The sequence below is a fragment of the Coenobita brevimanus genome, chromosome 51, assembly GCF_032717465.1.
Source record: "Coenobita brevimanus isolate Jiangsu-jjx chromosome 51, ASM3271746v2, whole genome shotgun sequence".
Classification (NCBI taxonomy): domain Eukaryota; kingdom Metazoa; phylum Arthropoda; class Malacostraca; order Decapoda; family Coenobitidae; genus Coenobita; species Coenobita brevimanus.
Genome location: NC_137004.1, coordinates 31,083,455 through 31,105,996, shown reverse-complemented (window position 1 = coordinate 31,105,996; position 22,542 = coordinate 31,083,455). Strand labels below are relative to the sequence as shown.

The window sequence follows — 22,542 nt, the reverse complement described above, 5'->3', positions numbered from 1 at the left end:
TATGCCAAGTGACCTACTTTTATAGATCATTCTTCTTATCCTTTGGTGACTAAGCGCAGGTCAGGGAAGAGTTTTTCGAGTTGGCGAAGTTAGATTCAGACTTAGTTAAACCCGCACCTACGAAACCCCTTTCCTAAGATCAATAAAATCAACTGCCAGTAGCAAGAATCTGCTGAACTATTTTGTAACCGTAGTGAATTGGTTTAGATATGTCCATTAAACTTCTATTTATGCATTCAGCAATTCCACACAGCCCCCGTTAATCGTTTCGTATGAACTTTTTTTTTTCACTTTTGTTCATGCAACTTCCAAATGATTGTGTTCAGTAGAGGGAAAACCACTCATAGTGAACGGTTTAAACCAACATAATGAGAACAGGAACAGAGAAACGTGTGTGTGTGTGTGTGTGTGTGTGTGTGTGTGTGTGTGTGTGTGTGTGTGTGTGTGTGTGTGTGTGTGTGTGTGTGTGTGTGTGTGTGTGTGTGTGTGTGTAAACTGGACCGTTTTCTCTCTTTCCTTCCTGACGATATATAATTTGCAACTCCATTAATCGATCGTAGGTGCCATAAACACAACACAGTGTGTGTGTGTGTGTGTGTGTGTGTGTGTGTGTGTGTGTGTGTGTGTGTGTGTGTGTGTGTGTGTGTGTGTGTGTGTGTGTGTGTCTCCGAGTATATTTTTCAGCTTAAGGGCAGACTCGATCCGGAAAAAAAAATCGCAAGACCTTCCTTTAAGTATTATTACATGACATGAAATACTTACTGAGGGGGCACTTCCAGCCACACAACCCACTGACAGGATTCTATTATGCATTTAAGTATTGCCAAGAGACACATACGGTGATTCTCTTTTATTTGTTCGTTTGTTTCTCGTCTTAAATATACTTGTTAGCTGATCGGCTATTTTGTCCACATACGATCAGTTTTACGGAGGAGTCGCTGCAGGAGACTCTGACCAAGGTCTCTCCTTGGACCTTGACTCTGACAATGCAAGCAGCCTGTCGCGTCCTCAGTGTGCCATACAGATGTGTGTGTGTGTGTGTGTGTGTGTGTGTGTGTGTGTGTGTGTAATTCACCGGGTCGGTCAGGATCACTTGATGGTCGTGATCGTCAGCTTTTACCCTCCCGGAAGGGAGCTGAGAGCTCATATAGTACGATCTAAGGGCAAGGCTGTGACCTTCACACACGCACACACCCGTCCCCTTGCTCAAGGGGGACAGTAACCACCCACTTCGTCAGTGAAACTTTTTCGCAACCTGAGCGAGGCGCGAACTCCCGTCCACCAGTTGGCAAGCGAGAGCGTTACCACTGCACCAGCGAGCGGTGTGTGTGTGTGTGTGTGTGTGTGTGTGTGTGTGTGTGTGTGTGTGTGTGTGTGTGTTTCAGTCCGTTATGACTTATTTTATTGTTTATATTATTATTATTATTATTATTAATTACCAAATTTCGTTCCTTTTTATTTCATGGTCGCTGGTGTCCACAAAACAATGATAATACAAGCTGGAAAATTACAGGCTGATTCCTCGAAATTTAAACTTTATTACTTCCAAGTCGGAATTTTTTCACATGCAAATTTCAACCCACTAAACTGAAATTTTCACAGCTCATAGCAGTCAGTAACATCTGGTGTCGGGATAACTACGTTGGTGTCTACGTTAGTGTAAGTTGAATGTCCCAAAACTTTAAAGGCTGATTTGTCATTATTTTCACTCCATGGCAAAAGAACTCGGTTAGAACTCAAGATAACTGCTTAATGTCAGTAGCATTTTGTGCAAATATGACTAAAGCGATTTTAGCTGTGGATATTGTGTAAGCAAAACCAAATATGTATTTGATTTATATGTTTTAGGGGTGAGTTTACTGTTTGTATTATAAAAATGTATAATTAAAAGATACATAATTTTGTAAAGGAATCAGAGGGAAATTGGATCACTGATATTCAGAATCATAGCTATTATACTGTCATTGTACTCATTCATACCAAGTGCTGAACTAAGTATAACTCAGAAAGTTTCGGAAGGATTTGGCTGAAGTTTGTCTTGTAGCCTTACATTCATAAAATACAAAGAACTTGCAAGTTTCATTCAAATCCGTCCATAAATCAACAATAACCAAAGTGTCCCCTTAATCTCTTCACTACGAAAAGTCTCCTTTAAAACTAATAAAATTATGATGGTAGAATGAAAAATATAAAAGACATTATCGTACTGAAGGGCTTAAATTAACAAAGTGTAATAGTGATTGCGCGTATGTCTGCCTCTCTCTCCCTCCCTGCTAGTGGTAAAGAAATCTTTGCCTCAAAGACCAACAGTGCCACTTGCCGCCCCCAGGTGAGGCGTCAAGCAGTGCCACAGCGAGCCAGCGGTTCTCTTGTGTCTTGTGTCTGTGCCCATCGACCGTGCCACCAACATGTACGGAGGGGTAAGTCATTGCTCTCTGCCCGACCCGTAGACCGCACAGACCTAGACCTCGTTCTGTGCAAATCCCGTAGATGACACAGACCAGTCATCGGTCTGTGCCACCCCGCCGCTGTGCAACCCTCAGTAGCGCTTTAGACAACTCAGAATTAGCCAGCTCCTATGCCTCCCAGCCGAACACTTAGACAGCACAGATCTACAGTAGTCATCATCCGCACCAACTCCGCCACCCTGCAACCTTGATTAGCGCTGTAGACGACTGAGAAGTAGCCAGTTTGTACGCCTATCAGCCGCAACGCAAACATTCCGTAGCTCTAGACCGGGGAACTACCGTATGTTTGTTCTGTGCCACTCAGCCGCTCTGTAAAGCCCCTGATCTATGCCTATTAGCCGCACAGCATCGTTCCATAGATCTAGACGGCATATGATCAGCCAGTGTTTATGCCTCTCAGCCACTTAGTAACCCCAAATAGTTAAAGATGACAAATGTTAGGTCCTTGAATCAGAAGATGTATCATTAAGTTTATTCTTGTTGTCTCCAGATTATTTTGCTCTCAACTGTAGCGAGACGTCTTGTAGCGAAGTGTTTAATAACTATATATAACTCCTCCAATTAAAGAAAAAGAAAGGCCTCTCTTAATCTAAACAAAACCATGTGAAGATAATAGGAATAAACTAAAGAAGACATCCTCGTTATGAAGTGTCTAAAATCAGTTTCTGTGCTGCAAAGCCGCACTGCAAGTTGGACAGACCCTAGATATTCTTCCGTGCCACTCAGCCGTTCTGCAACATTGCATAACACTAGACAACAGACATAAATCAGCTTCTCAACAACCCCGCTGCTGTACAGAATAAACCCAACAGCACTAGATAGCACATATTAGCCTTTTAAAGCCAATAAGCTTCGCGATTATGAGCCACTATGAGAAAAGCGGTAGGCTATGTTCAGTACCTTCTTTACCAACTCTCATCTGTAGTAATTTCCAAATAATTTATTTAAGCTTAGAAGAAACTGTCCAAACAGTAAGAAGGTAGAGATAGTCATTATAACTCCTGCAGTGCGAGAGAGCTTTCCTAAATTAATTAAAATCAGTCATAGGTAAGTAAAATAGAAATAAGACGTCGTTTTGGTGAAGAAATTATCTTGACAGATATTTTCATTCTTGTCTAGCCTGTATCTCGTAGTTCTACATTCTTTCCATAGCACTTCTTCGTGACTAGCACCACATTCTAGTGTTGACCTATTGTTACAGCTCAACATTCGGGATAGATAGATGATAAGTTTTAGACCGAATTAAAGTGACCAGAGGACAGCTAACTCTCTGTGTCATCTTGTTGCTGTGCAACTCTAAAGGTCTAGAAGGTGCAACTTGTGTCACTACCCTATGTAGAGTTGACGTGGTTCACATCGCTCTAGTTTCTGTCCCCTAACCCTTAATCGTTCAGTCTAGTGACTCGTATGAATTTAGTTTCTCTGCTTCAGCCCTTAATAGTTCAGTCTAGAAGGCTCGTATTAATCCAGTTTGTACCTTAACTTTTAGTAGTTCAGTCTAGTGATTCGTATTACTCGAGTTTCTATGGCCTAACCCTTAATACTTCAGTCTAGATGGCCTGCTTTAATCTAGTTCCTGTGTCCCTTAACAGTTCAGTCTAGATGGTTCGTGTAAATGCAGTTTCAGTGTTCCATCCCCCAGGTGTCCCTTACAGTATATTATGGGTCACTTTGGGGACATATTCTTGTTGACATAGGAGACTTTGTGGTGCCTCTCAATTAGCAATATATTTTCCATCTAACAACTAAATTTCTCGTGTATGTTATATGTGTCAGCCTATTATCGATATAGTCTGCATCAGCAACATACAAAGTTATTATTAAAGTGCGATTAAGGGATTACAAAGGATTATCATGGGTTGATCTGTTTCTTAACCACGCAGACTCATTCATACCTCTCAGCTAGGCCCATCAAATTTCAGGCAACCACGACCTAGTATTCCGACTGGTAGCTGTAGTGTCCCCGTTTCCTTAGGTAAAAAACAGGCTAGCTATAGTAACCAAGGAAACTCATTTGTTCTTATGACTAAATTTCATCGAATTTCACGAAACCGGGATTCAGTTTGTGAGAGTGGTCCAATTCCGTCGTGTAAAAAACAAACGAGGTACAGTGTAGGCACCGCAGCAGCACACACGCCTCCACGCTTAATAGCTTGCCTTATGCTATAGCCGCCGCCAGCTTCACTCCTGCACTTGTAAGCATTCCCGTCAGCATGACGCGTTGCCAGGCATCGTGACCATAAAATAGCAATTAGTAATAATAACAATAATAATAATCATCATCATCTTACCACCACCTAGGGATAAACTAAAGTAGGAATCGGGAACAATGAAGAGAAAGTAGGAAAGCGAAAAGATTATCAACAGCATGCCCAGTGAAATGGCCTACATAATCACACACAGCATTCAAGCCCCAGAATCTTCGATCCATATTACACACAATTCATCTAACATAAACACACACACACACACACACATAGATAGATAGATAGATAGATAGACAGATAGACGGATAGATAGATAGACAGATATATGCACATAATAATAATTATAATAATAATAATGGTAATAAAAATAATAATAATAATAATAATAATTTTAATAAGAAATTATTTTTTATTATTCATTTACATCAATGACAGGATGTTAATTTGGTAACCCTGTTCATCGAACGTCAACACAGTAACTCAGGCAGCTGTTTAGTGCCAAACTTTACTAAGTGCCACGTAAGTCGATATTATTTCTTACTGTGAGATGGCACAAACAGAGGGGTGTACAGGGCTCACATGCCCCCTTCCCCTTCCGCCCTTTCCTTTTTCTTACCCTACAACTAATGCCAAAAAAAATTGATAATATTACGCGTGTTCTAACGGTGTCTTTAACAGGAGAGTGGCTTTCAAAAGGCAGCGACACCAACTTAACTCAAGATCATGCGCGCTTTATGTATTTACCGGGAATCATGCTAAATCTGCTCTCGGCAGCCTACTGGAAAAAACTGATCAAGGTATTACAAACTTTCAAACACAAACTCTTCTCTCTCCTTCTGGAACTTTACCAAAAAACGTTTTCAGTACCTTTACTTATTCCATTTTACCTCCTCTTGTTCACTCAAAAGGTTCTCCCCTGATAAAGCTGATTTCTGCTCAGACTTGGGACCAAACTACTACACGATTCTGGTTCTGTTGCTTCATCTTCTCCCCTCTTCGACATCCTCATGCATCTCATACAAACTTCTTCGGGGGATATACTTTCTACCCTCGTTCGCCACAACACTAATAAGGCATACGGTCCTGACGTGGTTCCTCTTGTTGATTTCCAGAACTGCACTTCCCTGCTGACACACTGCCAAGGCAAACTGTAACTTTTGCCTGTCATTTGGTATCTCTCCTTGCTGGCGGTTTACTCTCATTCAGCCTGTACCGAAAAAGAGTGACTGTTCCCAACACGCTATCGCCTAACTGTTTTAATCTCTTTTATTTCTGAAACCATTGAGTCTATCCTCGGCAAGAAGATAATGAAGCATCTTTCCTCTCATAAACCTCTTTCTGACTGCCAGTATGGATTTTTATTAAGGACTTCACTGGCGATCTTACATTCTTTTCATATTCCTAGTCATCCCCATTTTCGGGAAACTTCTGCTATTGTACCAGACAACTTAAAAGCCTTTGAGAGAATCTGACATAAAATCTAAAACTTCCAAATTGAGCTCCTACAGGTTTCTGTACCTTTTTGCTGCACCTTCACCTCCAAGATTCTTCTCTAGGCCTTCCACAGCTGCTGTTGTTGACGGCCATTGTTCTGAATCTACCAATAGTATGTTCTTCAATGATCTGTCCTTCCACCAGCTCTCCTCCTATTCGTCGCTGACCTGAGTTGTAAATCTACCCTTACCCACTCAAACACTGACAACTCCACTGTTTAGTTTTCCATCAGCTCCTCACAACGTACATCCGTTATTCAACAGTCACAAGATAAGGCTTTGACACATGTGACCTCAAAATTATGCCTTATTTCTGACCACGGCAAAAGAAACCTTGTTGTTATTAATCCCTCAATAACTCAATGAACACTTCAACTAACCACGGTCTTTCACATAACTAGCTTCTTACCATCATCATACACAGTTCCGAACTTCATTATCTCTATATCCTTGGTATATCGCTTTCTTATCATCTTTCTTAAAAAAATCGCGTGAGATCTTTTGCAAAATCAGATTTATAGAGATAAAGTGTGTTCCACTCTGTGTTTTTTTAACTTTGTTCAGTTGCTGACTTCATGCAGGAGACTTATTCATCCGTGTGCGGAGTACAGCCCTCATCTGGTTGGATGGTGCTGGGGAGTCTCAATACATACAGCACTTCTGAGCAGGGTGGAATCAAAGGCTTTCCGCCTCATCGACACACATCTTCTCACTAACTCCCTTCAGTCTCTCTCTTCACAGAAATGTTGCATCGCTCTCCCTTTCCCTCTCCCCGCCCCTCTCTCTCCCACTCTTCCCCCCCCCCCTCTCTCTCTCTCTCTCTCTCTCTCTCTCTCTCTTCTTGCTACTACTCGCATCACTGGTCGCTGCTCTCCTAAGCTGTCTGTTAACCTGCCTCCTGCACTAAAGCAGTTACACAGCACCCGTCTAGCTGCACATTTTCTTCCCTTGTCTGTCCAGCTCTCTAATGTAAAGGTCAGCCAATGTTCTTAATGCTTCATTTACGCAACTGATCAGTTATGGATAATTTTTCCTAAGCCCGACTTTCTCACGTTCATAATTTCCAGTCTTTTATTTGCACTTTGTCCAGGTAAGTGTAAATGGATGGGTCTCGATTTCGGCTTCCTTTCTGTTGAGATAAGTTTTGCTGACTCTAAGCCTCGGGTTCCTCCTTTTTTATTTAAATAAAAACGACAACTAACCTGGTCTCTTTTATTGATTCTCTGTCTTTTTAAAACTTATGGGAACGTGCAACAACTGTTACCTTTGAGCTACCTGGATCCACCACTTCTAGGTAACGTATTGTGTGCTCCAAGATGTGATTAACAGCAGCCTTTTAGGACGTGTATCAGGTTCTTCCCGGAACTACGAAACAGGGGTTCTGGAGTTAGAAGCTGCATATCAGTGGTGAAGGATTTATGTGAAGCATTTGTTACAAAGCACTCACATCCAACTTCCGTACATGTCTAGGCAATCATCTGGGCTCAGCACCGAGGAGAATTATTATCATATATAGCTTTAGTTATTTCCACACGCCACACTGTGTTTGGCGGTTTTCGGAAATGGCATCATAATCGTCATTATAATTCTGTGTGTGTGTGTGTGTGTGTGTGTGTGTGTGTGTGTGTGTGTGTGTGTGTGTGTGTGTGTGTGTGTGTGTGTGTGTGTGTGTGTGTGTGTGTGTGTGTGTGTGTGTGTGTGTGTGTGTGTGTGTGTGTGTGTGTGTGTGTGTGGGCCGCCGTCACATAAGGGATCCAACTGAGCAATGGAAAACGAAGACAGACTAGTGTCTGTCAACAGCACAATTGTCATCAAGTCCGACAATAAATTTAGATAAGTTGCATTGCAATACGACCCAGAACAGTCAATATTGTATCCAGGTTCCCAGTTGTACTGCTGTGTGAACAGGGGAAGAGGGAAACAGGGACAATGGAGATGTGAAGCACCCTGGGAGCTGGGTGGGGGGGGGGGCAGGTGGTAGCGGTGGTTGCTGAGAGGAAGAGTGGGGATGGGGATTCTAAAGGGAAGGGAAGACGAGAGAGGGAGTGTGCTAAGGGGAGAGGAGGAAAGAATGGGGAGGTGGCAGACGAGTTGGTAGAGTGGTAGTCCGCTGTCCTAATGGACACGAATTCGATTTCCGGCTGGGACATGGAACAGTTTAAAATCTGAATTTCGTTAAAGCAGAAGCTACTGATCCACCGTATGACCCACTGATGTGTCGTCAGAACACTTCCGCTAATACCAATACCCGTGTCCGGTATGAAACAGCCCCACATGTATTCAAAATGGAAGATGGTTTTTAGCGCCGAAGTGGTGTCATGTGAAGGTGTGATACGTAGGAGAACTGCTGGGAATTAGGGAACGGGCTGTTAAGCTTATGTCCAGAATCGAACGCATTAAAAAAAAAAAAGGAGTGGGGGGGGATTGGATGATGATGATAATGATGATGATGATGATGATGATGATGAGGGTGTTAAAGAACAGAGGTGAAAGAGGATGGGGTGCCAAGGGATGGGGAAGGAAGGGGAAGGAGATGCTAATGGCTAAGAAAGATGGGAGAATGGGGGGTTCTCAGAGGGGGGGGAGAAGGGATGGGGAGTGCTATAAGGGAGAGGAAGAGGGGAGATGGAGGTGCTGAGGAGGGAGGAGAGGAGAGGGATGGGGTGAAAGGGGAATAGGAGGAGGGGACAGGGATGGCAAGGGGGAGGGAAGAAGGGGGATGGGGGTGGCAAGGGGGAGGGGAGAGGGGGGATGGGGGTAGGGGAAGTGTAGGTGATTCCAAATGGTCATTGCCTCGCTAACGACACCTGGCCCAGAATTCAGGAGAGGGACACTGTGGTATCAATATTGGCGAGGTAAACCGATTCGAGTTACATTATTAGTCCGTACTGTGGCACCGGTGAGAGAGAGAGAGAGAGAGAGAGAGAGAGAGAGAGAGAGAGAGAGAGATTCCAGTTAACAATCTCTGCAACACTAGATCCAGTTCATAATCTCTGCAACTCTAATACCCAGTTCCTATCTTCTCAGTACCACACCTAACACTTCCTCATCTCTCCCCTACTTAATCGTCCTCACCCAAGTATATAATTCCTGGTTTATTCTTGCTGACAAGATTATTTTACACAGTTTAGGAGAGACTTTTTTTTAACTTACTGGGTTCGATACAGCTTTTATGAATCCCTTCACTATCACGTCTTACCTGCAGGCAGAAATAATAATAATAATAATAATAAAATAATAATAATAAAACAGTCGTCAGGATCTACCAAAAATGAAATAAGGAAATATGTCCCTACTCAGTAAGGTTATAGGGTGGTTCTGGCTAGGTCGTCTGCTAGGTTGGTTACCTTTAGTGTGACATTTGAGAGAGAGAGAGAGAGAGAGAGAGAGAGAGAGAGAGAGAGAGAGAGAGAGAGAGGAAGGGGGGAAGGAAGGAAGGGAGGGAGAGAGGAAATGTCACAAGCATACCTGTGAACTGCTACTTCCTTATTGCTTCAACAGGTAAACGATCCAAGAAGAACCACTACCTACTTAAAAACCATAGAATTCTCAACTTGAAATGTGGAAGAATTATAGGTTAGCATTGTAGTTGGTATAGGAGGCTGTGTAGCGCCTCGTCCGTAGCGATGTATGTTGAAAATTATACCTTAGCATTCTTTTCTATGTTATTTATATAGTTTAAAAGCCTCTCCCCAAGGCCATTCCAGTTTGTCTACCTATCTCTCTTTTCTCAATACATACACCTTAGCACAATACCAATTACATTTAAAAAGTATATTAAAAATTGCATTTTATGAAAAACATGAAGATGCAGGGATGACACATCAAAAACAATTGGAACACGGTCGAGACATTAAAGGAACACGGAACCCCCATCCCACATTTTTGTGTGTGTTGCACAATTTTAGGCACTGTATCATTAAGTACCGGCAATAGTTATGGCAAAATCATGGCAGCATTTTTTAACTTGCACTTTTGCTTAATTAACTGCTAAATCTTTATGGAAGAAAAAGTATGTAGGGATGGGGTTCCATGTGCTTATAATGCCTCAACCTTGTTTCTGTGGTTTTTGGTATTATGCCATCCCTACATCCTCATGCATTTTATGAACTTCATATTTTTATACTCATTTCACAGATTTTTGAAGCACTCGTATTTGAAATTATGAAGCTTTTTCTTTTGAAGTTATTCGGGTTACAAGAGGGTTGCAGCAGTGAAAGGGTTAACGAATGCTCGGACTAATCCCTTGCCATTCAAAGCGTCATTCTTGCGATGAATAAAATTATCTGGGGATAATAACAAGTAGGAGCGTCCAGAGAGAACAAAATCAGCGTCTTACAGTCGGTGTAGGAACGAAAATTTGACCCTGCCCCATGTCCTTCACCCGTGGCCGACTGTTCTCAAACTTGAAATGCTTCATCCTTGCGTGACCCTCAGTCCCATAATTAACTTTAGTATAAGAGGAGTCAAAAGCGTTTAAGTTGACCTTGTCCGTGACCTTAACCTTTGACCTACTGTTCGCAAAGTAGAGTTACCTCATCTTTGGCTGACCAGAAATCCTTCCACCTAGTCTGATCCAAATAGAATTATAACTATGAGAAACAGGACCGAAACTTTGACCCTGTTCTGTGACCATTACCCCTGACCGACTGTTCTTAAAAGTTGATTTACTTCACCCACTGCTGACCCTTAATCTTTTCAGCAAGTTTGGTAGGAACTGGATCAGAACTGTAAAAGCTGACATTCCCGACCTATGAGCTATGACCTTTATCGATCAATATATGTATCGCGTGTCATAGCCAGCAAAATTAAACCCTACTGTGAAAAAAAAAAAAAAATGAATATGACTTGTGTTGCCATTTTGGAGCTACGCCAATCGAAGGGAGGGAAGGAAGGAAAAGGAAAAATGAACCAAATAGAAGAAAACGAAGAAGGAACAGAAATAAGAGGAGGAGGAGGAGGAGGAGGAGGAGGAGGAGGAGACTGAATTTTGGACAGACTGTACTTTAACATTATAGCGTTAAGCCTTTGTTACTTCAGAGGTTGCTTTGGTTACAGAAAAATTAAAAGATCATGGTTAAATGACTACAAAAGGATTAATCTTCTGTATCTGGAAGTTTGTGTAGGCTAATGGACGCATCGGAGCTATCCCAGCATTTCTGATATCTGCCCAGGTCCCTCTGATATGCAGAAACAGACTATAATACATAAACTGGCAAATACTTTAACTAGATAGATATAAAGACAGAAAGACAAACATATACACGTAGATGTGCAGAAGGATGAAGAAATAAATGGATAGATGAATGGATGGGAGATGGCTGGCTGGAGAGATAAACTGGATAGATATATACAAACATCCATATTTCGATGGACGGAAGGGCAGACATGATGATGCAGACAAACAAATACCGGTATATATATATATATATATATATATATATATATATATATATATATATATATATATATATATATATATATATATATATATATATATATATATCATATAGATAGATAGATAGATATACTTATATTTATTTATTTGTTATCGCCCGCCTTACGAGGCGAAGCGATAATGTTTTTGCCTTCCTCTGTGTGTGTGTGTGTGTGTGTGTGTGTGTGTGTGTGTGTGTGTGTGTGTGTGTGTGTGTGTGTGTGTGTGTGTGTGTGTGTGTGTGTGTGTGTGTGTTCCCATTATATCTCATGAACGCCTTGAGCTATCACCATGAAACCTTCAGGTTATCAACATATGGCCAAAATCTTAGCCTAGTTCGAAAATGGGCACTCGAGGTCAACGACAAGGTCACCAAAATGGCTACCAAAGGTCAACTAGTTTTTACTGCCCGCCTTTAGCACCATTAGGCTATATTTCATGAACGGCTTGGATTATCAACATAAAACCTTCATGGTATCAAGATATTGCCAAAATCTCTGACTTGGCCAAAAGCATATTCTGGCTTGCGATTAGCATTCGGCTCCCGAATGCTTTTCTTTCATTTGCATATATAAGGTACGGAACGTCTTCGATCGTGTAAGCTTATTAATGTTGTTAATTTCAGATCTCCAACAATGAGGGTAGATCTGCTGTAACTTTAATAATTTTCGAGATACCTCATTTGTGGTAATCAATTTTGTTTTAGCACTTTTTTCAGCGATGTGGCGGAGATTTAAGGGTAAAACCACTTAAGCAGGTCCTATTGCTTATTCATAAACTTTTTAACGATGTGCAGAGGTTCTCTGCAACATCAGTAGTTTCCATGATTACAGAGTTTTTGTACTGTGCTCCACCAGTCTACTACATGCCTGACTGTGTTTTCTTTTGCTTTATTCGCAAGATCAGTAAACAGAGAGAGAGAGAGGGGGGGGAGGGGGATAAGGTGTGTCTGAGCAAGGCACTCTGACATACTGCCATTTTTATTGACAGTGGCGCGTGTCTGGCCCTCGTTGAGGCACCTCCCTCTGCCTTACCCTGCTTCACCCTGCCTCACCCAGTCTTCGTCTATCTTACCCTTTCTTATCCTACCTCACCTGCCTTACCTTGCTTCGCTCAGCTTCACCCTCCCTTATTTCTTTCATCACTCTTTACCACTTTACCATCTCTTACCTAACCACCTACCAAGCCACACACACGATTTCACCCTCCCTCTGCCTCACCTCTCGGTATTCCTGTTGGCCTCACCCTGTCTTACCCTGCCTTACGCCTCCTCACATGCCTGCATATTCTTATCTTCCTTTACCCAACATACCAATACCCTGCCTCATTCACACCCTGCCTCACCCAACACCCTACCATAACCACACCCTGCCTCACCCACACCCGACCATAACCACACCCTGCCTCACCCATACCCTACCTTAACCACACCCTGCCTCACCCACACCATGCCTCACTCACACACGCCTTCCCTTCCTCATCCACACCCTGCCTCACCCACACCCTGCCTCACTCACACCCTTCTCTCCCTTCCTCATCCACTCCCTGCCTCACCCACACCCTGCCTCACTCACACCCTTCCCTCCCTTCCTCATCCACACCCTGCCTCCCATGCCTCACCCACATTCTGCCTCTCCAGTCTCATCCACACCCTGCCTCACCCACACCCTGCCTCCCCTCCAAGCTCACATTTTTACAGCAGGAAATTGTGATGACTGCAATTTAGGGAAGGATTAGGGAGAAAAAATATACGGTTCTCTCCCTCTTCCTCACCCGGTCTCTCTCTCTCTCTCTCTCTCTTAGTCTGATTCTGTCTCACCGGCACCCGACCTCACTATCACCCCTGCCTTACCCTTCCTCGCTCTGTCTCAACCTCACCCTGCCTCATCCTGCCTTACTCATTTCACCTGCATTTCTTCTTTCGCATTTCCTGCCTACCACCCTCACCAGCCATTGTCTTACCGTTGCCTCGCCTGCCTTAACCTGCCTAACCCTCACTTTCCCGCATGTTTTTATCTTCCCTTACTCACAATACTCCCACCCTGCCTCACCCACAACCCTGCCTCACCCACACCCTGCCTCAACCACACCCTGCCTTACCTGCACCCTGTTTATCCACACCCTGCCTCAACCACACCCTGCCTTACCCACACCCTGCCTCACTCACACCCTGCCTCACCCACACCCTGCTTACCTACACCCTGCCTCACCCACATCCTGCCTCACCACCCCCTGCCTCCCCATCCAATATCCAGAACACGATACCACTGACCCTCCTATACCAGCCCGCCGGAATGATTCTCTCTCTCTCTCTCTCTCTCTCTCTCTCTCTCTCTCTCTCAGTGTGTCCGGGATGTGTTGTTAGTGAATGGCATAAAAACTTGACTTGGGGGAAAAGCTTAAGTACCCTTGTGCAGTGCCAGTAGAGAGAGAGAGAGAGAGAGAGAGAGAACTGTACAGAGGAACCAGGAAGTAGGAGGTCTCAGGAGAAAGAATGGTAGTTGGTGCAATGAAGTCCTAGATAACGAACAGAACACCGAGCACAGAAACTTCAACAGGATTTCGTGGTGTGTTCGTGCTACCTTCAATCAGATGACGCGTATTTTGTGTCATTCTTGCAAACACCAGACGATTTTAACTGTGGAATGATGTCTGGCAGTGGAGGGGTTATTGAAAGCTTCGTTTATGTCCTACAGTCAAAAAAGTCACCCCTATCCTAAGCACAATTGTCTAGTGGCAGAAAGAATACGCGGGAAAACAGGTCCTGGGACTGAAGAGGTCAATGTGAGCCAGACACTTGAATGGCATGGAAATGGAGCTTTTAACCCCTTGATCCCAGGGGCGCATTCTAATGGTTTATTTTTCCTCCTTCCAGATTTTTTTATTCATCTTAGGGTAGACATTCTGTAGTGAAGTAGTCAGTAAAAGCTATGAATAACCTCCCTAGTTCGTTAACTCGCTCATTAGCTGTGGTGAATGCAAAGACAAAATATAATATACGTCATCGTAGTGCAGGAGTTCAGGAGTATGTGGACTTCTTACATAAGGTAGGAAGAGTAATACTGGGGACAAATGAAAGATGTGAGGTCAGGAAGGTTGTTGATCAAAGGGCTGATAGTGTGCTTAGACAGTATGGTCACAAAGAGAGGATGAACATGGTTAGGCTGGTGAGAAGGATATATGCAAGATGGTCCATATATAACGCCCCTCTTCCAATCCGCCAGATGATTCCTTTTGTGTTGCGAGGACGGCTTAGTTAATGCTACATATGTCTATCCTTTATTTCTTAATTTTCTGCTCCCATTGCCCCATTCACATCAACACCAGCAGACTGAGTCATCCCCGCAACACTTAGGATACCTCCAGATAAGTTTTTAGTGGAGCACTATTTACTGCCCACCTTGTCTATGTATGCCCATGAGTAGGAGCAGAGGTGGACGACCAAGTAGGAAATAAATAGATCTGGTAAGCGGATATGCGCGAGACCAAAGTATGGAGGATGACAAGGAAACACATCAACTGACATGGGACAGAAATGGACAGATGAAGCATGCATGGTGATGCACGGGACGAGGAATGCGCCCCTTTTTTACTTGGCCGTCGACGGAATGGCCCAGCCTCTCAGATTTTGCGAGAGTGACTAGACCAGATGTAGCAAGTGGCCGTGAATGACTCTCGCATGTGAAGTGGAACCGAGAATTTGGATAACTTGCATGATAAGTGGGAGGGGGTGTGGTCCAAGTGGCTCGCCTCTGTGACGACATAAGTCAGTATTTTAAATGACATGGAGGACTTCGTACCACCTCTTCCATAACGATTTATTTCGCACCTAACTTTACATTGACTTTTATTTTTACCATTATACAGTCTACATAATTCGTATTTTTAACGTTCAAAAGGATGTTGAGGTGCATTTTGCAGAATAAATCGCTATATAACAAGTGTTACGAAGTCTCCAAATGTCTAGAATACAACCGACAGTCTTCTATACATGTTATATTTTCCATTATCCTGTTTTGGACCCTACCCACCCCATTATCCTCTTCAATCCCATGACGTATTCTTTCACCTCTCTAGCTTCAGACGATTTTACTCAAATTAAGTGAAATTTTTTGAACAAGGGAGTTGGATATACCTTTCACTCGTCGTTAATACGAACACAACAGTATGGCAGCAGCAGGCAATATATATATGCGAGAGTCATTCACGGCCACTTGCTACATCTGGTCTAGTCACTCTCGCAAAATCTGAGAGGCTGGGCCATTCCGTCGACGGCCAAGTGAAAAAGGGGCGCATATATATATATATATATATATATATATATATATATATATATATATATATATATATATATATATATATATATAAAGTCTTCCAGTTGAAGGGATAAATGATAAGAATGACAGATTACCACTTACATATTTTACGTCCGTCTAAATTTCCGATCCCATTCCCTCCCTAACTTACGTCCCCCTCCCTTTCTCTTCCCTTCCCGAATTTCATTTCCCCTCCCCTCCCCCAGCCTTTTTTCTATCTCCTCCTTAAATTTTTTCCCTCCCCAACTTCCTCCCCTCCTTTCCCCAACTTCTTATCACTTCTCTCCCCAACTTCTCTCCCTTCCCCTCCCCAATTTCCTTTTCCCATCCCTCCCCAACTTCCTTCCCTTCCCCTCCCCAATTTCTTTTTTCCTTCGCTCCTCAAGTTCCCTCCCTTCCCCTCCCCAATTTCCTTCTCCCCACCTCCCCAACTCCCCTCTCACCCCATCCCCAATCTTTCCCCTTCCCTCCCCAACTTCCTCCTCCTCCCCCCCCCCAACATCCTCTACCTCCCTACAACCTGTGGCGGAACACTTGTGGTGATTCCCATACTCACTCTTCGGCTTACAGCACGACAGAACACACACACATTCCACAGCACACAATATTACACACAGACTGATACACAGGATACAACTACACCCCACAAAAGTACACACAGACAGATACACATGTTACACCTACAGGACACAACACTGGATACACAGAGACACATATGATCGATCAATAAGCCTAAGGGTACACAAAAAATTCCATGTCCGAGATATCCAATGCATACCTCATCTGACTACCACATAAGCGCACACCGACATACGACACATTTGCTGTCATACATAAGTAGCTCGCAAGAGGGCAACGAAACTAACATATGTGAGACAGCAAAAGGCATACTCGATTAGCACATAAAACCACACAAGATACTTCACATCTAACGTATTTGAGTTCCACATAGGAGCACACATAACTGTTACCTGTCAAAAAAAAAAAAACGGTATTTACATCTGACAATTGAGAGAGAGAGAGAGAGAGAGAGAGAGAGAGAGAGAGAGAGAGAGAGAGAGAGAGAGATCACTCCTTCCTCACAACTTTCGTACTCTGGCAATTTATCCAGCCAGACCTGTGAACATTTATCAGGATTACCTCTAAGCCCAGGACGCTATTTTTCCTTTTAACAATGTTTGAGAGGCATTTTATTCTTACTACGGGTGTTAGCTATACCGTAGCCCTGTTGCTGGAGGGGGACGCCTTCGTGTGGTGGCACTGATATAGCCAGGCAGATCAACTGCACAATTATACAAATGTCCCTCAACCACTTCCCCATCCCCAGGAAAGAGGATGGACCGCAGTTAATTGGAACTTAAGTCTGCAGCCTACCGAGTTTACGTTTAAGATGAGCCTTGGGCCACAACAACAAAACAACAACAAAAACAACAACAACATCATCATCATCATCATCATCATCTTCATCTTCATTATCATTAACATCATCATCATCAACGACAGCAACAACAGATACAGCCCTAATTTACCCTTATTAATAGTCGTTCCAAGGTTGAACCAAAGGACGCCATGGTATTGAGAGGGTGAAGCACGACTGTACTTAATCGTCATCTGTTTTGCCCTTTTCTTAATACTATTCCTGGCGACTTTTTACATGTCTGGCATATTAACCCCTCAGCCCCAGGACCCCACAGTTCATTCTTCCCAGCACCAGACGATTTTTTCAGCTTCTGAGTAAATCGCAACAGAAGAAGGTGTTAAGGGAGGTTGCATATAATCTTTCCTACTCGAAAATCCTCCCCCAAACTGAAATGTGGGTCATCGTACTGAAGTGGTTAGTTAGCCCATACACTCTGGTGACGCGCTTCTCATTTTACTCAGGTTATCATTATAGTTGGTTTGTTTTCATCTGACAAAACATTAGTTATGAAGTAGGAATGAATCTCTCTGGTTACCAGTCAAATCAATCCTCCGATCTAACTACACTTGACCATCAACTGAACTGAAAGGGGTTAGGGATCATTGTCAGGTTTGAACAAACGCACTATGGAGCTGATGGATTTTATTAATCTCTCTCTCTCTCTCTCTCTCTCTCTCTCTCTCTCTCTCTCTCTCTCCCCACTTATTAGTACCTGACGTTCCTACTGAAAAACAAAGAGACAAATCTCTGCTTTTTTTTTCTTTTTTTTTTGTATATTCCTACTTATGTCAACTTAAAACACTTAACATCTCATAAATTCATTGAACTTTTTCTTGCTAATCCCTATTTATGTTTCTACTTGTAACGCTTATTATCTCCTTTATGAGAGAGCCCTAGCATGTATTCAATATGGACGGTGAGTGTTACAGCCGACTTGGTTACCTGTGGAGGCGTATGGTACGTAGGAGGATTGCTGGACCTTAGGGAACGGGCTTTGAAGCATGTGCCCAGAGTTAGACACACACAAAATCTGTTAAGAAAATTAGAACTATTCATGGAAATGCCGTTTACCGAGAAGATTTAACAGTTTCGGCTCGACTTTGACCCTCTTTATGTCGGGATCAGTGGTCTAACACTGGTAGCCTAACTTCGGCCCCTACACTATGGAGGGGGCAAAATGTGATTCGCTGTTATCGTTTTTACAATATTCGTATGTGGGAATAATTCATCCACATGTGCAATTCTCGGAGCTATGACATCAATACACTGTTTCAATTCTTTGCTGTTCCTTTCTAGAACTGGAGATTTCTGCATGAGCTTGTAACCTACCATGAACACTAGTTTTTTTTTTTTTTTCCTTCAAGAGTGATTTTCTTGTCTATTTATTTTTCAACGTTCATTACTATGTAGCACGGTTCTTTTTTTCTTCTTCTTCTTCTTCCCTCTGTAACCATTCTCTCTAAATTGCAGTTATCCAGCTCCCACCCGCTACTACTGATATATCAATGGTCCCTGCTCCTCTGAACTATCTGCTTGCATCCCTCCCTCATTAGGGTAAGCGTGTAATGCCCATCTAGCAATACATTCTCATCCCTCCTCTGTCCAGCTCTCTAACGTAACAGTTAACCGGTACTCTCAGTTCTTCATATATGCAACTGGACAACTCGGAAACTATCTTCCTCGATATGCATTTTCTCTGCATATGATTTAAAAAGTCTTTTAAGCACAATGTATCCAGACTTCTCGTGATAAAGAGATAATGATTTTGGTTCTTAAATTTTCTTTGGAAAGAACTTTTTTTAAGATTGTAGCCTTTGGGTCTTTCTGGTTGCACTAAAGGTATTGCGTGTTCTGGTAAAGCAAATATTCTTTTACTACTAAATTTATAACTTTTTTCTTGGCTATTTTCTGAATCCAAAAATATCTGCGTGCACTAGTAACGTGAACACCGCTGCCAGGAATCGATATGGTAGTGTGGGTGATCGTCTATGATACGGTGGTGTGCAATGCCGGCTTTGAGCGCATAGGTGCTACTCGCACACAGTTTACTACTAAACATTTTATCACTCACTGTATTTTTTTTTCCTGTGTGGCAAGAGCCAACTATATGAAAGGAACCCAAGCTTATCTTTTCCTGTTGCTGGTGGAATCTTGGAAATAAACCTTGACTCCACTCAAACAATAACAGCACCCGTATTTTCAAAAGGGATACTATCATGACCCTCCCCACCCTCATCACACTTCCGGTTTATCCCTTCCATTTCTGTAACCCTCGCCCAATCCTTTATGCCCCTTGTCCGACACTTTTACGACATTTACAAATAAACCTTCGCTGCATCCACAACACCATTTCACAGGGTATACTTTCCTACCTTAACTCCACCGCCCGCCAAACTTCTAGTCCATCCCACCCATTCCTTTGCACACCACAATTACTTCTTTACTCCCTTCTGACAGTTTTATGGTGCAACGTAGGCCACACGGTCGACGAACGGGTTTGTCTTAAGGGTTCCTTTGTTTAACTCGCTTAAAGGCCGCCTTCGGGGGCTATAACAGTAACTTGTCTTAAGGGTTCTTTTGTTTAACTCACTTAAAGGCCGCCTTCGGGGGCTGTAACAATAACTTCAGTGCCTACAAAGAAAGTGATCCACTTAAAGGCCATCTTCTGGTGGTCTTCGCTCGATGTCAAATGGCCAGAAATGAGTCATAACTTGGGAACTGGTGGCCCGATTGGATTGGAAATTGTTTTATTCTTCAAGTTAGAGCATTTTAGCGGTACCTTGCTCTAACACAAATTGTGCTACATTGTGCCGGTTATGCGATGTTGCGGTAACACACGGACACACCAACGAACATACAGAAAACGGATCATTATTATATAGACAGTTTGTTCAAATGTCATTAAAGATATACTTAATACGAGTGTTCCCTCTCTCAATTTTTCGTGCCACGTATCAGAGGTGAAAGGACTTCTGTGCAGGGAGTACGGACCCAGTCACAGTTCAGTACTTTGCGTCCTCTACTTTGCTGTGCTTCTTTTAAACGTTCTTTCCTTTGATTTCTTCACGCTTTAATTTCATCTACAAACCCTCTCATAGTCTAGACAACTCTTTTATTCTAATCCGGCTAACACCAGTTGAGATTTTACCGGTGAGAATGAACTGCGGCAGCCTGGGAGAGTGAACGTGCAATCTTGTTTGAATCTACCATAGGCAAAATAGAAAGAAAGCTATATCCGAAAAAGCAGTATGTAACGATGATTTTGCGCATCCACTTCCTGAACTCTAACGCAAGGCATGATTTATAAAAACCTAGGGACGTCATGGAAACTGTCACCCATATGAATACACCATCAATGTTTATGTGGTGGACGAGGGGAATGGAGGGAGAAATGACAGAAAAAAGGAGGGAGGGAGGGAGGGAGGGAGGAAGGATGACAATAAGAAAATGAGGTCGGAAGGAGAGAGGAAGGAAGGAAGACAATCAGAAAATGAGGTCGGAAGGAGAGAAGGAAGGAAGGAAGGAAGGAAAGAAGGAAGAAAGGAAGGAAGGAAGGAAGGAAGGGAGGATGGAAGGAAGGAAGGAAGGAAGGAAGGATGGATGGAAGGAAGATAGTAAGAAAATGAGGTCTGAAGAAGAGAAAGAAGGAAGGAAGGAACGAGAAGAGAGAGGAAGGAAAGAAGGAAAGGAAGAAGGAAGGGAGGCAATAAGAAAAGGAGGCGGGAAGGATTTAATAAAACAAGAAAGGAGGGAAGGAAGGAAATAAGGAAATGAAGGAGGAAGGAAAGAGGGAAAGAAAGAAAGAAGGAAGGGAGGAATTAAGTACAGAAAGAAGGAAAAGAAAAAAGGCAAAGGATGGAAGGAGGAATCTGTAGCAGTGAAGGAGTTAATCTAGGTTCCATCAAAGCCCACTAACTCGAAAAATCTCTCTTACGCTATATAAATAAAGTTTGAAGGTATAGACAATTATGATTTTTTAAAATGTCCTCGAAGTGAGGGGGTTAATACTTAATTCTGCCATACCGGTAACTAGTCGTGCATGTCAAAAAAAAAAAAAAAAAAAAAAAAAAGGAAAGGAATTTATAACCCATCTGAAATCACACACACACACACACACACACACACACACACACACACACACACACACACACACACACGTGGCTCTCAAGCCGCCTCGGAGTAAAGTGCAGTGCTGGCCTCAAAACAGCGAGATCAATCGCACTTGTGGCAAGGAACCGTATCACCACTGCAATTGACTTAGTCCCTTCTGCACCATGACGCAACTCTGAACTTATTCTTTCTGCTACCACACATTCTATTTCAGCATGTTACAGCCCCATGGTGGCCGGTTTGCTTTCACTTGATGGAACCGGGCCATTCCATCATCTGAAACATTAGTTCCAGATAAGAGTGTGATTAGATTTAGCTCTTGGGAAAGAAAGAAAAGAAAGAAACTCTGAATTATTTGGCAATCAACTTAGCTGGAAACAGAGATCTTTGCCAAGCGAGATCAAACGCGATTTAGTGAGAGATTAATGAAAGCTGAATCTAACCTCACCAGTTTCAAAAGTCTATACAAAATCTGAATTAAACATTTAAATACAGCGAGAAAAAACAAATACTCTTGAGATTAATCTCAGCACAAAATCTACCGACAAGTCAGAGACGCTACTCGTCTTAATATTCGTATACTGAATGCCACCACACCAAATCTACGGATTTCGCTACATTTCAGAAGAGCAGATTCGATTTCAGCACAAAGTGAAGATGTGTATGCCACCTGTAGGCACAAAGAGGGACTGTCAGACTTCAGGGAACGCACTGTCATGTTCGTGCTGGGAGTCAGATACATATAATCGAAAAGAACTATATACATTATGCACACACACACACACACACACACACACACACACACACACACACACACACACACACACACACATAAATATACATGCGGACACACGATTATACTGTACACACGATACCCGTACCCATATGCATATACAAGTAGCGCACACACACACACACACACCATACGACAGCGTAACTCTCTCTCTCTCTCTCTCTCTCTCTCTCTCTCACACACACACACACACACACACACACACACACACACACACACACACACACACACACACACACACACACACACACACACACACACACACACACACTCACACACCTGTTGGTCTTACGTAAAG

General features: G+C 42.9%; 1 protein-coding gene across 2 annotated transcripts in view; it reads left to right on the top strand.

The window, feature by feature from the left end:
• The window catches only part of LOC145400101 (vesicle-fusing ATPase 1-like), a 116,529-nt gene that overhangs the window by 12,616 nt on the left and 81,371 nt on the right, over positions 1-22,542 (top strand). The window contains exon 1 of one of the 2 annotated variants that reach the window (XM_080272609.1): positions 2,381-2,420. The exons of the other annotated variant lie outside the window; for it this stretch is intronic. Coding sequence (XP_080128735.1) covers positions 2,409-2,420 — 12 coding nt within the window. The 5' untranslated portion in view covers positions 2,381-2,408. Of the gene's footprint in view, positions 1-2,380; positions 2,421-22,542 lie in introns of those variants that run through there. 2 annotated transcript variants of the gene reach the window in all.